The sequence below is a fragment of the Electrophorus electricus genome, chromosome 15 (assembly GCF_013358815.1).
Source record: "Electrophorus electricus isolate fEleEle1 chromosome 15, fEleEle1.pri, whole genome shotgun sequence".
In the NCBI taxonomy this organism is placed as follows: domain Eukaryota; kingdom Metazoa; phylum Chordata; class Actinopteri; order Gymnotiformes; family Gymnotidae; genus Electrophorus; species Electrophorus electricus.
In genome coordinates, this window is record NC_049549.1 from 1,079,580 (window position 1) to 1,097,500 (window position 17,921).

Here is a 17,921-nt window from a genome sequence, read left to right on the forward strand (position 1 = left end):
AAAAAAGGAGATCATAACAGGCAGAGGTACAAAAGCGAAAGGCACAAGCAGCTAATCACACAAACAAGAAACAGTGTCAGAGACTCAAAGGCAGAAGCTATATGCTCTATAAGGGTAAGCAATACTTCGCAAAGGGAGAGAGAGAGAAGTACTAGTTGGGAAGCAGGTATGACTAGCTAATGCTCAGGTGATGGTGTTCCAGGTGGGCGTGGTCGGCTTGTCAGAGAGGCGGGTTGGAGCTGTATGCGGACCTGACAGCTGTCATGCAGACAGATAAATGCTGGGGGGTGATTGTACTGCGCAGAGTCGTGATTTTTTTCATACGCACCATTGCCTGTACTACAGAACAGCCGTTTCTTCCGTTAATGTCTTGCTGTCGAGTCGCAAGTAACTCAAACTAACAAGCAAACAAAAATTTGTGAGGAATAAAGCACTAGACTCAGCAGATCACTGATGTGGTGTATGTAGATGCACAGTACATGCTCAGCAGAACTGACACATTATGTGTTTGTTATGAACAAAGATAAAGAAGTCTTCTGGTGCAAACGCAAAGGCAGTTACAAAGTTTCTACAAATACAGAAATGTTTGTATTGTGTTTTTATCTCCTGTTTAATTTCCGATAAGATACTGATTCTCACATTTTCATCCATAAAGTCCTTATCAGTCCCTGATTGCTGGCACAGCGTGCATAGCCATAAAACGTTATGCTATGTGTTTGCTTATCGCAAAGGCAACAGGAAACTCATTCAGTGGGTCTGGTCTTGTTGAGGAGCACATTCCAGAACTCATGCTGTTACAGCACCACGGACCTTCAGGTCCATAATGCTTTTAAGGAAGCTTTTTTCCGCGGCCCTGGGCTGGGAGCTGAGGTATGCCTGCACTGCCAATTTTAGCATTTCCCTGGTCTGACAAACCTATTTGTGAATGGCTTGAGGAATGAAGGAAAATGTGTAGGACAACAGCATCACGCCAGCCAACATTTTCAGATGAATGTCGGGGTGACACTGGACATATTGCCTGCAATGAATGTGGCTTTCCAGAAAATGCAGGGTGTTGATTGGTTGGATTAAACAAATGCACAAGGCAGAAAAAGACATTGGTGTTGTGGAAAACTCCACACAAACTGCTCACCACCTGTGGATGATGTGAGCAGTAACAGATGAGGGACTGTGGTGAACCCTGGCTCAGGAAGGGGAGAAGAGGCAGGCTGTTGTGCTCAAACATAAAGCACACAGAATGCTCTCTCTCTCTCTCTCTCTCTCTCTCTCTCTCTCTCTCTCTCTCTCTCTCTCTCTCTCTCTCAGATGAGGCTCAGCCACGCCCCTACTATCACTGGGACCAGATTTAAACGAAAACACTAGCAACAAACGCACTTACTGTAATGTCTTAGTAGACAAGATCGAATTACTGAAAATGTGTTTAATGTACTTTGTGAAATAGTTGCTGGTCATTTGCCGTGCAGTTTGGCTCTGGGAGGGGAAGCAGACAAGATGCAGAACAACACCCTCCAAGGGCTTTTAGTGCTTTTTAATCCTTTAATGTCATTCAATCAGCACTAACATTGGAGCGTGTGCCAGAGCACATGCCAGATAGTGCCAATAGAGTGTTTTGACCATATCATCATTTTTATGAATATTTTGCAACTCCAAGCTGTAGAAACTTGAATGCTAATTGGATTTAAGCATATCAGGTAATGTGTATTTGTGTAATGAGGGAGGGTGTGGCCTATGCAGATCAACAGCCTATATCAAGGTTTGTATCATTATTAGGAAGCTTCTTTTCCTCAGGCAAAATGGGCCAAAAAAAAAAGAGATTTAAGATTTTAGGAGGGATGCAGTAGGGATGGAGGGATTCAGTAGTCTTAAAATTGCTAAGATATTGGGGCGTGATCACAGAACCGTCAAACGTTTTATTGCAAATAGTCAACAGGGTCGCAAGAAACATGTTGAGAAAATAAAGGCGCAAATTAACTGCCAAAGATTTGAGAATCAAACGTGAAGTGACCAGGAATCTGTCATCCTCCAGTACTGTCATATTGCAGTATTGCAACCTACTTGGAGTGCCCAGAAGTACAAGCTGTTCAGTACTCAGAGACATGGCCAAGGTAAGGAAGACTGAAACCTGACCATCACTAACAAGATGCATAAGGTGTGAAACATTAAGACTGAGCCAAGAAATATCTGAAGACAGATTTTTCAAAGGTTTTATGGACCGATGAGACAAGAGTGACTGTTGACAGACCAGATGGATGGATGGGCCTGTGGCTGGATCAGTAATGGGCACAGAGCTCCACTTCAACTCAGATACCAGCAGGGTAGACGTGGGGTACTGCTGTGGGCTGGTATTACTAAAGATGAGCTAGTTGGACCTTTTCGGGTTGAAGATGGACTCAAAATCAACTCCCAGTTTTTAGAAGACAGTGGTACAGGAAAAAGTCTGCATCTGTCATGACCTTGATTTTTATGCAGGGCAATGCTCCTTTGCATGTATCGAAGTTCTCCACTGTGAGGCTAGCCAGTAAAGGCCTTAAAGATGAAAGAATAATGAAATGGCCCCCTTCCTCACCTGACTTAAACCCTACTGAGAACTTGTGGGCCCTTCTTAAATGGGAGATTTATGGTGAAGGAAAACAGTCCAGCTCTCTGAACAGTGTCTGGGAGGCTGTGGTTGCTGATTGATTGTTGATTGTCAACAATCAACAGATTAAGAAACTGAAAGACTCCATGAATGGAAGGCTTGACTGTTATTGAAAAGAAGGGTGGATATACTGGTCACTGAATTTTTTTTAAATGTCATGAAATGTTTATTTGTAAATTAAGTTGTTTATTATTCTCACTTTAACAAATGAAAATAAACAAATTTTCATTTAGTTACATAATTCTGTACACTAATAGTTGCCCAATAATTATGCACACACAGATATTCTCCTAAGAAAACCAAAACCTCACTTTTACTTTCTTAAATATTCAGTTCTGAGGTTTATTAACATTTTGGATTGACTGAGAGCATTGTAGTTGTACAATAATGAAATGAAATGTTCAGTAATGAAATGACTGAGAGCACTGTAGCTGTTCAATAATAAAATGACACTTGCCAAATAATTGTGCACACTGTAGACATTTGGCATGTTTTAAAGCAAAACAGTACATTTAAGAAGAAACGGTTAATGCTTAAAAGAATTTACTCCAGTATGTTTTCACCATAATGTAAGCTCAATTATTCTCATATTAACCCCACAAATACATTTTTAATGGGACCATAATGCAATATCACTTGTGCCATTACATCGCCATCTAGTGCCAATTTGTAAAACATATGAGCTGTAACTCAACCAGATTTCTTTGAGGACTCAGCACAAATATTCTGCTGAAAAGATCAGAAAAGAGCCGATTTACTGTTATTCCTCCAGTGCTTGATTTAGCACATTTAGCACGCTTCCCTGAAACACTGACCCATAAAGTGCTTAATACAATCATCCAATAAACCTCTTTATTCAGACTGCTCCACCCAGTAAATCCATTTAAAAAATGCCATCGACCAGTTTAGCTCGGTCTGAAGGTTGTAACTGCGTTAGAGTACTGGCCGGTCCCATGTCCTGTCCCTCCACCCAACATTACGCCCGTCATCAACTGTCACCATCAGCCCCCACCTGCTGCTCATGCCGTGTTACTGCAGAGCCCCGACGTTTCGAAGTTGCTGCTCGTGTTCACTGACTGTACTGTGATTCCATTACCGCTCCCTCATTTCACTTGGGATTTTCGCCTTAAGCACACACGTTCGACTACACCTACAACGTGCTTTCTGTGCCTCCACCTCTCTGCCGTTTGCTTCTGCTCCACTTTAGACCCATACTGCCACTAACGTCGTGCTGTTGCACCGTTTGTCCGGGTGATCCGTCCTGATCTTGACGATGATCACATTTTTCCTCGGGGACTGAATCTTTTTCAGAGTAGACATCTGAAATCTTGTTTGCTAACACTGTAGATGTAGATCACCCACCAGTGAAGAGTCGTCATCTTTCGAAAGGAGTGACACAGACCCCAAAGCCATTAAAGAAAGCATGAGCTGTTTTAACCATAAAGGTTAAAACAGATCTGCTTGTGTAATTCTTTTAGGGACGGTCCTGCAAAACTAGTGTTCTCAAGCATGTCTTGCCACTGCTAAGTGCGTACAGTCGGAGGTCAATAAACGTTAGGTGATGCTATCGGTTAAAGGTGAGCCAGGAAGCATCGAAAGCACCTCTCTGTCTCACTAATCCCAGCAGTTCGTCTCCACAGCCCTGCTTTGTAACTCGGGCTCCTGTTGCGCATGGTCGGCTGGCTGCTCGTTTTGCAGCATCACAAGCGAAGCGTTACGATGGCTCCGTCTGTTTTGTCTTTCACATAATAACTGCGATAAATTTGCCTAGTAACCAAGAGCTGAAAAAGGAAATTATGCGTACCAAATGTGTCAGTGCTCTAGGTTCTCCGAGATGTCACCTGTCAGGTCCTTTATATATGTATCGTTTGTCTGTATATTTAGAATGTTTCACACTTCCAGCAGGATTTTGCATACAACACAATGTGCTATACACTTAGTTACCATAGTAACTCCACAAAAAAAGGGCAGAGTGAAGGGGGATGTTGAAAACATGAAAATGTCAAATCCATTTTCCAGAAGGAAAAAATTACAGATACTTACAAGCACAGGGTTAAGTATCAAGACCAGTGTCGGGCCAGTCTTTCCCTGGTTTCTCTAGTTGTGTCAGTTCAGAGTCAGTTAAGAGTCGTGAACTGAGCATGTAGAATATGTGAGACATAAATGGTTCCTCAAAATGGATCGTGGCATACAAGCATATAACGGTGACATCAATCTCAGTTTGCATTCTTAAAAAATAATTTGTATTGCTATAGTAGTGTCCTTGCTGACTGCCAATTTACTGTACATCTTTACTCCTGAAAGCTAACACAAAATGAAACTTTTTTTTTTTTTTTTTTTTTTGGAGAGGAATGTCTGAATGAGTCAACCTCAGCATGCAAAAAGGTGAAATGAGTATTAAGTGTGCATAGTTAGACCAAAAGATAAATGCCGCACTGATTTGCCTTCAGTCATTTCCTTTGTGTTAACCAGATCAGTTTTGCTTCTGCAATCCAGTACCAAGTTAGGAAGTATGAAGGTATTCAAGATTTATGTGAAACATAAGCCAGTTTATGTTTTTTTGTATGCAAACTTGACAAAGTGTTTTGTGCTGGGCTCTGGGTACTAATTCACTTCCACTGCAGCTTGTGACAGTGTTAGAGACTCTATGTAGCAGGGACAAAGCGTAGTGTAAGGGACATACCGTGCTGTTAGAGACTCTATTTAGCAGGGACGTAGCGTAGTGTTAGAGACACTATGTAGCAGGGCCGTAGCGTTTTGCTCAGCTGAGCTGTGAGCTGTTTCCAATAACTCAGCTTTCAAGCGTTCATTTCTGGCATGCAGAGACTTGGCCTCCGATAGCTAAACCCACCTACGGCAGAAATTGTTTTGACAAGTTTTCAACAAACAGGCTTCCACAAGGCCCAGAGTGGGAGAGCATGCTCCTTCAGAGGCCGTCCATGGCCGGTGAAGTAATTAACTAAAATAGCAGTAATGAGATCAGCGAGGCCCGTGGCCTCTGTTGTGGCCTCTATTGTCACCACAGAAAGCTTCTGGGAGTGAAAAATAGAGCTGATAAGCTCAGCAATTGTTCCAGTGGAAAGACCAGCTCACAACTACAAAAAAGGGAAACTGTCACCTTAGATCATCCTTCAGAAAGAGACAGAACAAACCGCGGTGACCCGTGGGCAGTGACCCGACCAGTGACCCGACCAGTGACCCGACCAGTGACCCGACCAGTGACCCAGGCAGTTTAACTAAACTGCTGTATTTGTAATCATGGTATTTCTACTTTTTTACCCAGAGTCGTTTCTTGGTGGTCCCTATCTTCCTTCTTGCATATTACATGACTGGTTATTTTCTCTATATTGGTGCAATCCATTGGACTCTGTGAGAATTATAAGTGTTCTCAATAAATCTGGACCTGATAAGATATAACTGATGCACTGGGTTGTGTATCTGAGTTTTTACTTCAAGGAACTGTTAAAATATATAATTGCCAACCTGCTAAAGAAACCCTGTAAAAATTGCTGGTAAAACAGACCTTCAGCTTGTACTAAAATGCCACGGACGAGTATGATTTAATGCAGAAAATAGACGCTTGTCCTTGTTTTGCGTAAAAGACAAGGTAGCAAAAATCTAAATGGAGGAATGTACTGACAAGTTCCATTTGACAGTCAGTGAAGTCAGATATAGAGTACAGGTACTGCAGGGTCTGGAATCACACAGGTAAGTCTGAGGGACAGTCTGATTCACTGTTTAACTGATGAATGGTAGCAGTATACTTGAGTTGATGCTGGTAATAACAGGGGCCAAAGTGTTAGATATCAACAGGATTCTTTTCATTCAAGCAGCGTTAAAGTTTGATTAATTTCTGTCAAATTCCACTGCCCTTGGAAATGTTTGTGCCAACAGATTTTCTGGCTTTTTGAGCATTCCACCGCCACGCAATAGGAAGTTGTGAAACTGTTGGTGGCCTGGTCGCTCTTTCTGTGGTTTATCCGCATGGTGAACATAAATGCAGACCATGGCTTTGTAGACCTCAGAGAACAACTGCATGACCATTTGAACCATCTGCTAGGTTCCAAAACGAGGAGAATTGAGAGCAATTCCAACTTCCAGTTTTGGTTTCCCTTGCCCCTTTGTCTGGAAATACAGGTGTTTTCCTTTTCCCATCGTAACACCGTTACTCTCTCATCGGGTGTGGTTGAAGGCTGTGCAAGGATGTCTCCGTAATCTACAATGAAACATCTGTATACACCAAAGAGGAGTTTTGGACAGCACTGTGTGCTGTTTTAGCAATCACCATGACAGAGAAGCTGGAAGTGAACGAGAAGACCTCAGACGTCTCGCAGTAACTCAAAGGCTAGGTACGTCTTGTTGTGGAGATTAGTCTGAGACGTTCTGAGGTCCATGGCTGGGAGGGAAATGAAGATATGGCTGTAAATCAGAAGGCTGCACAGCGGTCCCGTAAATCAGAGGGCATCGCTAATCCACTCAGCCGGTGCCAGAACCGACAGCGCTAACAGCACAGAATTCCACACGGATTAATGAGAAATTCCACTTTTATAAGAAATCTACATTGTAATACTCCATAGTACATTTTTTTTCATACACACTAGTAGAAAGACTGTGAAAATATATATAACAATATATTCCCTGTTTATTTATGCATTTTCAAATTGTACTTATTGCTTTCTTTCCTGAACACAAGTAATGATGGGAAGAGTCATGAAAGTGCAATGGGAAAGAATCAACGTTTTGTTATTGTTGTTGTTTTTGTTTGTATTAGTGTGGGTCTAATTACCACCACAACAACAATAAAAAAGAACATTTTCTCTTCTGCCAGTATATGAAACCTTTGCCTCCCAACCCTGTTAGACTTGGTGTGTCTTTTCTCTAGCTCACCAATTCTGAACGTGTTAGGGCAATTTTGCATTTGTATATACAGCACAGGGAAGGAATAAAGAAGACTGACAGATCATATCAATTATATCTGCAAGACCTTTAATGTATAATAATCACAAAGGACCCAGAAAATACAGGAAAATCTGTCCATGAGAAATTGGGAAAAAATCTCACATTCAGTAGCAGTAACTCTAATCTAAATTGGCATGGCTAATACTGCATTTTCCTGACATTAAAAGAATATGTATATCACCGTTGCCAATGAGCACTGTGCACTTTTTAAACAAAAATTCACCGCTTGTACATCTAAAATATATATATTTTATTTAACTTCATTCTGCATATGCATAATTTATATTTGAAATTTTATGAGTTTATCTTTCACATAGCTCTCATTCGTAGGGCTGTAGAGCCTAATACGTGCACTCTAGGACAGCAGGTGTTGGGTGTCACCTGGCCGAGGTGTTGCGCATCAGTCAATCCACCACATCACACGCTCAGAACCCAGAAACATTTGACCTAAATAACCAGAATGACTTGATCAACACAGTGCAAACGGCGACACATAAAGAAAGCCAACCAGTTTTGGATGGTCTCGGCTCAACTGAAGTCACATACACCAAGTCATTGGTTACAGTCTATTAACATTGGAGGCAAAGATAGTTAAGTTAGTTAGACAAACACGTCGACCAGCACCACAATATAAACGTCTGCTTATCAGCACAAACGCTTAAAGGTTTTCAGAACCTCCTACCACCTTTCTACCACCAGAGGGAACTGAAGCAATGAGCAATGAGACGCCTATGGAGAACCCCCCCCCCCCCCCCCCACCACCACCACCACCCACCCACCCCATTAAGTATTCCTCCGCCTAATGCCCCTTCAGGCTTTTTCTGCAAGAGCGCTTTCAAGTTTTAAAAAATACACCAAAAGCAAATGTTTTTGTTACAAAATTTCAAACGTTATCAATGTATGTAAAAAAACAACAACCCATCTTAATTCACTTTAAAGAATAGCAACATGCAAAAAAAAGCCGCTTTGATGAAAAAGTGCTTTGAGGCAGTGTAGGTAACAGACTCTTCACGGATGCGTCCTGCAAGAAAGAATCTCTCCGAACTAACGCTGCGCGTGGCGCCCGTGCCGGGGACTGACATTGCTCGCGCCCATTTACAAGTTGGCGAACGCGCTCCGCCGTGAACATCGCCCAATTGTGTGAAAGGAGGGCGTGATTCACCCCCACTCTGCTCCGCGAGGCATGAAGTTTATGCTGGAGGCTGCTGCTCGAGGAGAATGGTGCACCTTAGGGCTCTCCAGGACCGCGCTGTTTTTATCTGAACTTTTGTCGTTCGTGCATCTTTGCTCGCGTACAGTCCGAAACATTTTACAGTCACTGTGACTCGCGCTACAAATGGCTAAGAATCCCCCCGCGCAACGACGCAAGACTGCCATGTCTGTCTTTATTCCACTGTTTTTCACTGGAATGACTTTGGCAGATCAAACACGGCTTTCGGACAGCTTTGGACTAACCTATGGCTTAAGGTCAGAGCTTTCTGAGGATGCTATACTGGTCGCCAACAACGGAATAAGGGTCCCTTTCGGCAGGTCTGTTTTTGTTGATCCGGTCAACGATTTGGTTATCCAGGTTCAACCCGGAGACAAGTGCACCTTGACTGTTCTGGATAACGACCCTTTATCACAGAGACCGGGTCAGCTGTCACCTAAAAAGTTCCCGTGTGAATTTGGTCCCAACGACGTGAAGTACTCGCACTTCGGATCACGGAGCCCGTCCAAAGACAGGGTGAGACTCCAACTTCGATATGACACACAGACCGACACGGTGATCGTTCCGTTCATGATGGAGGTAGAGGTGGTGTTTACTCAGCTGGAGATTTTGACTAAAAACATGCCCGTTACAGTGGAAAAACTGCTTGGGATAAGTCATCCAATCGATAAGAAAATTCTTGAGTTTACTTTCGATAGAAACGCTTATCAGTGCAAAGTAACGTCTCTTGCTAGTGCCAGTGCTCTGCCCAGGTATGGAAAGCTCATCGATGAAGGTAAATTAAGCAAAATGATTGACTGTGATGAATTTATCATGCTGAACATTCGCTATCAGCACACCTTTGCCCATCATTCTCCGAACCGAGATTATGCCCCAATGTACGTAGAACTACAAGACAAGGAAAGTAACGTTGTGAAGCAGGAGTTTTTCCAAATTATGATGCGCATTAAAGAGGGTGAGGAGAACATGGCTCCTAAACCCAGCTTTGTGGCCATGATGATGATGGAAGTCAACCAGTTTGTGATGACCGCTATAACCCCTGACATGCTAGCCGCCGAGGATGTTGAATCGGCTCCCGATGACCTAATCTTCAACATTACCTCTCCCTTATCATTTGAGGAAGGCTACATTGTTAGCACAGACGATAGGAATTTGCCGATCACATCCTTTTATCAGGGGGATCTGAAGGATCTTAAAATAGCATACAAGCCTCCATCCGTGGATTCAGACGTTGAGAGGATTTTCCAAATTGAGTTTGTGGTTGTAGACACAGAGGGAGCTGTCTCAGATCCCTTTGCATTCATGATTGCGGTTAAGCCCATGAACACTCTGGCTCCTGTTGTGACCCATAACACGGGGCAGCTGTTGTACGAAGGCCAGTCCAGGCCGCTGTCCAGCTCACAGAGCCTGCAGATCAGCGATGAGGACAATTTGAATGATGTGAGGGTGACGGTGATTGATGGGCTGAAGCATGGAGAGCTGACGGTCCTGGGGTCCAGGAGGAAGTTCTTTACGCCAGCGGACCTTGACCTTGGCGCTGTCATCTACCAGCATGACGGCAGCGACACCTACAGCGACAACATCATTTTCCGCATGACGGACGGCAAGCACGAGGTGGAATTCCTCTTCCCCATAACTGTGGTCCCAACTGACGATGAGCCCCCCATCATCAACGCCAACACAGGCCTGGTGGTGTACAAAAAACAGATGGTGCTTATCTCCCCTTTAATGCTCAGTGCTGCTGACATCGACTCAGAGGACTCAACGATTACATTTCTTATGCAGCCTCCTTTCTCTAGCGTAGGGGAGGTGCTGCTCCGCCAGGCGGATGCGCCAGAGGACCCCTCCACATGGAGGTTTAATTCTGAAGATGAGATGTACGAAAAGCCAGTGACACAGTGGCTCCAGCAGGACATTACCGATGGGAAGCTGTTCTACAGGCACGTGGGGCCTCACAACACCCAGGCCATTATGGATCAGGTAGTTTTCCGAGTCCAAGATGATAATGATCCACCGAATCAGTCAGGGGAGAACTCTTTTGTCATCAAAATTCTGCCAGTTGATGACATTCCCCCGGAGCTGTACCCTGGCGTCACCCTGCATCTGACTGTACATGAATTTCAGCTCACCTACTTCCGTAAGAAATTCTTGCGTTATACTGATTTGGACTCAGACGACAGGGACTTAAAGTACACCATCACTCAACCACCGACAGACACCGATGAAAACAGCCCTGGTCTTCTGGGAAGCATCGTTTTGACAGAGACTCCAAATACAGAGGTCATAGAGTTCACCCAAGCGCAGATAAATCACCATAAGATTGCATACAAGCCTCCTGATCTGGAGTTGGGAATAACTCCACATGTAATCCAGTTCCAGTACACTGTGGAAGACACAGCAGGGAACAGCGTCAGCGGAGTGTTCACTATTTTCTTGCAGCCTGTTGACAACAAGCCACCCCAGATAACCAACACAGGGTTCAGCGTCCTGGAGCGGAGCACGCATGGCATCACGCGCACGGAGCTTCACACCGCAGACCCGGACACGGACCACGCAAAGATTTCTTTCACACTCACCCAGCCTCCTCTGCACGGCCAGGTCATGTACACATCGATCCGCCTGACCAAGGGGGGTTCTTTCAATCTGGATGATATTTCTAACGGCAGGATCTCCTATGTTCACAGCGGAGACGAGTCCACCAATGATTTCTTTCAGCTCGATGTGAGTGACGGGGTCCATGTTGTCCCGATTACCATCAAGATAAATGTGAAGCCCGTCGACGATGAGGCTCCAATAATAAACCTTCCAGAAGGTACCATTGGCTCCTACATTGACGTGCTGGAGAATGGAGCTACAGAGATCACCACCAATGTAATTCAGGGGCGAGACGAGGACACCGATGACCTCAGGCTGACCTTCATAGTAGAAAATCCGCCAGTGTTTGGTGACATACTGGTCAATGGGGTGCGGTCCAATACATTTACTCAAGCTGACATCATTAGTGGCCTGGTAGCGTATACGCACACAAGTGAAGAGATTGGCCTCGCTGTAAAACAGGACTTCTTTAATCTGACGCTCACCGATATGTCTGATGAGTGGACCGTGGGAGGAAATAAAATCAAGGGTGTTCGAGTGCAAGTGATTATACTGCCAGTAGACAACCAAGCTCCTGAGGTGTTTGTAGGGCCCCAATTCACTGTCGTTGAGGGTGAGAAAAACGTCATTCAAACGTTGCACATAAGTGCTGACGATATAGACACTCCCAACGATGACCTTTTGTGTACAGTCATTGTTCAGCCCACATCAGGCTACTTGGAAAACATCTCTCCAGCTCCGGGATCGGAGAAGTCCCGGTCTGGAACTGCCATTAGTGCGTTCACCATCAAAGACATAACCCAGCACCATATCTACTATGTCCAAAGCATTCACAAAGAGGTGGAGCCAGTTGAAGACAGGTTCACGTTCAGATGCTCAGATGGCATCAACTTCTCGGAGAGGCACTTTTTCCCCATTGCAATAATCCCGTCCAATGACGAGAAGCCGGAGATCCACATGAGAGAGTTTGTAGTGATGGAGGGCATGAACGTCGTCATCGACACGCCTATACTGAACGGCGTCGATGCGGATATTCCCACAGATGAGCTGACATTTATCATCACTAAACCCCCCAAACACGGAATCGTTGTGAATCAGTTAACCTCGGGTGTTGTCCCCGTGACAAACTTTACTCTAGAGCAGATAAGAGAGGCCTCCAGCATTGTTTATGAGCATGATGATTCAGAGACCACAGAGGACAGTTTTAACATTCTTCTCACCGATGGCAAATTCACAGTGGAAAAAACAGCCGTTATCATGATCATCCCAGTGGACGATGAAACTCCAAGGATGGCAATTAATGATGGCCTTGAAATAGAGATAGGAGAAGTGAAAGAAATCAACAACAAAGTTTTAAAAGCCACAGACCTTGACTCAGAGGACAGCACCCTTACCTACATTATCCGATATGGTCCCAACCAGGGATTTTTACAAAGGAAAACCCCATTTGGAACACTAGAGAACATAACCGTTGGAACGAACTTCACGCAAAGTGAGGTGGATCAAAGTTTGATGGTGTACGTGCACAACGGCCAAGAGGGAATACGTGACCTCATCAAGTTTGATGTCACTGATGGCATCAACCCGCTAATTGACAGGTACTTTTATGTGACAGTAGGCGGAATAGACATGGTGTTCCCTGATGTTGTTAGCAAAGGCGTGTCTCTGAAAGAAGGTGGCAGGGTGATCCTGACCACGGACTTACTCAGCACCAGCGATCTCAACAGTCCCGACGAACATTTGGTTTTCACCATCACGCGAGCCCCCACGCGTGGCCACCTAGAGTGCACCGACACCCCAGGCATGCCCGTCGCGTCTTTCACTCAGCTTCAGCTGGCCGGCAGCAAAATCTACTACGTCCACACCGCAGACGACGAGGTCAAGATGGACAGCTTCGAGTTTGAGGTGACTGACGGTTACAACCCTGTGTTCCGCACCTTCCGCATCTCCATAAGCGGCGTGGACAACAAAAAGCCCGTGGTCACCGTTCATGGGCTGGTGGTCAACGAGGGCAAGAGCAAGCTGATCACACCCTTCGAGCTGACGGTGGAGGACCGTGACACTGTGGACAGACTCCTAAAGTTCACCGTCACCCAGTTGCCCATCCACGGTAAGATCCTGTTCAACAACACCCGGCCTGTCACCACCTTCACCAAGCAGGACCTGAACGAGAACATGATCAGCTATAAGCACGACGGGACAGAGTCGGCTTCCGACAGCTTCTCCTTCACCGTCACAGACGGGACCCATGCGGACTTCTACGTCTTCCCCGACACGGTTTTCGAAACGCGCAAGCCGCAGGTGATAAGGATCACAATCCTCTCCGTCGACAATGGCATCCCGCAGATTGTGGTCAACAAGGGTGGTACAATGCTAAGAACCTTGCCCACAGGACACCTGGGGTTCCTGATTACCAGTAAAGCGCTCAAGGCCGAGGACAGAGACAGCGCTCGTGGAGCTGTGACTTTTAGAGTCGCGGTGGGCGCTAAGCACGGCTACCTCATCAACCTGAGCAAAGGAAATGCCAGCATCACCACATTTACGCAAGGTAACCTTGTTCACAACACTCACTAGTCACTATGTGTGAATAGCATAGTGTTTAAAGTTGAATTATTCTACTCCTGTGACCTGGCTGCTGAAATATCTTGAAGCTTCCTCAAAAGGTAAATTGTCTGTAAAGTACATAAAGACCTTTATTTTCACAGACACCTTACAGCTCAGTGGAGTGTGAAAGATGTTGAACTGTATTGGATGTGGGAGGCAGCACTTTGAAAAGAGTGTCGTGTAGCTATTACATTTGCATGACAAAGGTTTGGTTCTTAACTAATAATTATCCTAAAAAATACTCCAGGCTGATTTCACTTTTATTCCTTTTAGAAAAACTGTTATTCTAAATTTCAGAGTGATTATACAGCTCTGCCTTGGAACAGATTCACCTCTAAAAGGATTATGTCATGTAGAATTTTTTTTTTTTGGCAAAAGAACAGGGCTAACCCTGGATTATTCACTGCTAGAACAACACCCGAACAACACACCAGATGCCAGCAATACTTTTGGAAGAGATGATATACTCAATGCCATATTCCTTTTTTCAGATTCTTCTTGCCTCTCGGGGTTCAGTTTTAATATTTCAAGGGCATCATAGCCGAGTGGGAGCTAACAGTAAATAAAATTGCTGCTCCCTTGTGGGTCTTTGAAAATGATGGGTTTACAGTTTATGAGTCAGCTTCTTTGACGAGAACTGTTTTCACATCAAATATTGAATACAGCCTCCACTGAAAAAGCTCGTGTCCGGGAGGGAGTGAGACAGGCAGGTGAGGTCTGGCGGTACATAGAGTTCTCATGGTCTTCCGCTCAGGGTCAGCTGGCGTTCTGCAGCTGTAGCGCCTCCTGTTTAATACAAAACTCAGCCTGCGTGATATGATTTAATGACATACGAAATCCATAAATGAACATTTTTACACAGGCGAACATTTTCCACTACAGCCCTCTGTCTGTCTGACTTTTTAGCGGATTACCAAAAAGAAATGCATTACTTGTCAAATGATTCATATTTTTGTGATTACATTGTGATTACAGAGCAAATATTTCAGTGGTGATTTGCAAACGGTTAAAATATTATCAAACATTTAAAAACATGGATTCTCCATTTTTAAACCTGAATCTTTTTTTTTTTTTTAGTGGGTGAAAATTACGTGTAATCTGAAAAATCTTGAAATAAGTATTTTAAGACAGCTTTGGAAGTGGAATAAGTGCTTGATTATAAAACCCTCTCAGCCGTTACACTGATGTGTTTTTAGCACCTCTTTCTGCCTCTTTCTCAGCCGACATTGACGACATGCATGTCTGCTACGTACTTCGAGATGGAGACAGTGCCACAAGTGATATTTTCTATTTCTCCATCGAAGACAATGGTAAGATTTTTCCACCAATATTTTTGGATTTTTAGTGTGCCTCAGGAGGTTGAATATATAATTTGTGATGCCTATCTCTCTCCTTCTCTCTACTTCCCACACTCTGTATGTAAGTGTTGTGTGCCATCCCTTAAAACAAAGTTGAATATTAATGCAGTGAGTGTTCTCAGGTTTTTTGGACCTCTCATAGGTTTATTAATATCTGACAGCACTGCAGATGTATATGCGTGTGTGTGTGTGCGTGTGTGCATGTGTGTGTGTGTGTGTGTGTATGTGTGTGTCATTTGATTGGCACATGCGTATGGCAGCTGACTGCTTTCCTGGTGTGTTTTTAATCATCTTCTACCTCTCAGGCTATTAGCAACTTTATGAATGAAATGAATGTCCAATTGCAACCCTGCCAAATCCACTTTGCTACTTTTGGTCTCGGAGGCTTATATCATCCTGCAGTTATTACATTCGTTAACGGTGAATCTGATTGGCTGCCTGAAGACTGCGATTCTTTTTAAACCGCCGAATTTCTGTCAGACCCAAGGAATTAATTTAGGAGAAAATGGACGGCTGGTCAAAGTATTTAATAACCCAAATTTACAAGCAGTATTATATTGAAAGAAGGAAAGAGAACACATCACGCACGTGAGGTGCCCAGATTCGTCCGCATGCCTTTCAGTACTCATCCCTTCATCCCTTTATCTCCGGGTAGAGCCGCTCTTAGCCAGAAAAGGTGTGAATGGCCTTTCAATGGCACTGGTGACGCTGTTTGGGTTTAAGAGGACGCTCCGTTCCGCCTTCTCGGAAACACAAGGCTCTTCTCAGATACGGTCCATTTTCCCCTCGAGCGGCACAGTAAGAGCCCACGAGCGTGTTCTCACCTCCCGCCACTGCTGACATAGCGCCCCTCCCCACTCCTGTGGCGTCCAGCGAGGATCAACGGCCTTTTGTTCGAACCCCGATGAAAAGCTAACGGGTTTGTGTTTGAGTTTGGTCGTGAGCTTTGATGTGAAAGTTGAGGTGTGCTTTACCCCAGTTTGGTGTAATTTGTTTATTTAGTAGATGCCGTCCATCTGAATTAGTTACAGTTCCTTCGCCTCACTCACTCACTCACTATTCCACTCTTACACCTTTAGCAGTCTTGTCCGTGTGTGTGTGTGTGTGCGTGTGTCTGTGTGCGTGTGTCTGTGTGCGTGTGTCTGTGTGCGTGTGTCTGTGTGCGTGTGTCTGTGTGCGTGTGTCTGTGTGCGTGTGTCTGTGTGCGTGTGTCTGTGTGCGTGTGTGTGTCTGTGTGCGTGTGTGTGTCTGTGTGCGTGTGTGTGTCTGTGTGTGTGTGTGTGTCTGTGTGTGTGTGTCTGTGTGTGTGTGTGTGTGTCTGTGTGTGTGTGTGTGTCTGTGTGTGTGTCTGTGTGTGTGTGTGTGTGTCTGTGTGTGTGTGTGTCTGTGTGTGTGTGTGTGTGTGTGTGTCTGTGTGCGTGTGTGTGCGTGTGTCTGTGTGCGTGTGTCTGTGTGCGTGTGTCTGTGTGCGTGTGTCTGTGTGCGTGTGTCTGTGTGCGTGTGTCTGTGTGCGTGTGTCTGTGTGCGTGTGTCTGCGTGCGTGTCTGTGTCTGTGTGCGTGCGTGTGTGTGTGCGTGCGTGTGTGCGTGCGTGTGTGTGTGCGTGTGTGTGTGCGTGTGTCTGTGCGTGTGTCTGTGTGTGTGTGCATGTGTCTGTGTGCGTGTGTGGGGGGGGGGTGGCTCTGTCGTTGCCTTTTTGTTGTTTTTCAGTCCTGCAACATTCGAGCGTGCTATTACCGCTCGCAAAGTATGTTACTATGCTTGGCATTTATGCCCTCTGTGTCCTTGTCTGATTAATTCATGCACCAATATGGAGGTGAAGGTATTGTAAGGCTTCCTGTAAGGTGCATGCTAATCAGGTAGCTGCATTATTTCCTGACCGAACGGGCCGGACACAACACAAAAGGACCCGTGTCTTGTGGAATTTGGCAGAGGACATGTCTGGGACGCGCCGATGTTGGCACATGCACAGCGAGAGATTGCAGGGTGTTTTGAGACACTCGAAAGAGGCTCAAGGGCCTCATATTTAACTGGGAGATGCTAATCTGGAAAAACTCATAATGTTTTACTTGGGTGGTTTGGGGCGGGGCGGGGCGGGGGTGCTTGTGCCTCTTCAAACTCAAGACTCTGCCTCAAGCCTGTACAAGCCACAGCCCCGCGATCATATTCCTGGCCGCTTATTTAAGGGAGAACTCCTCCTCATGGGGTTTTTGACATCAAGTGCTGTAAAAGAGTTTATGATCAGCAGGGCTTTTTTTCTTAAGCCTCCCTTAATGGTTTGCATCATTTATTTCTCATTGTTATCACGTTAGACTGAGCAGGAGAGGACTGAGAGGATTAGACAAGGACAGAGATCAGAAGGATAAGTTTTCAGCACCCAGGCACTCGTGGGTGCCTTTATCCTCTCCAACCGAGACGCCTTTGCACCTCTGTGTCGGTGACCTCCACCCGGGCCTGCTGTTAACAGAGTAAGAAGGCACGCAGAGAGGTCCAGACACGCTCATCCTGTCAGTAACCTCACGTGGGGTTGACCCAGGCGCATATTTGGACTAGTTTTC

The 17,921-nt window shown here is 45.0% G+C and overlaps 1 protein-coding gene across 1 annotated transcript in view; it reads left to right on the forward strand.

Annotated features, from left to right (window-relative positions):
- The first annotated feature begins 8,786 nt into the window (after positions 1 to 8,786).
- The window catches only part of frem2b (FRAS1 related extracellular matrix 2b), a 55,728-nt gene continuing 46,593 nt past the window's right edge, over positions 8,787 to 17,921 (forward strand). Inside the window, exons 1-2 of the mRNA XM_035534500.1 lie at positions 8,787 to 13,950; positions 15,227 to 15,316. Of these exons, the coding sequence (XP_035390393.1) occupies positions 8,934 to 13,950; positions 15,227 to 15,316 (5,107 nt within the window). The 5' untranslated portion in view covers positions 8,787 to 8,933. The remainder of the gene's footprint in view (positions 13,951 to 15,226; positions 15,317 to 17,921) is intronic.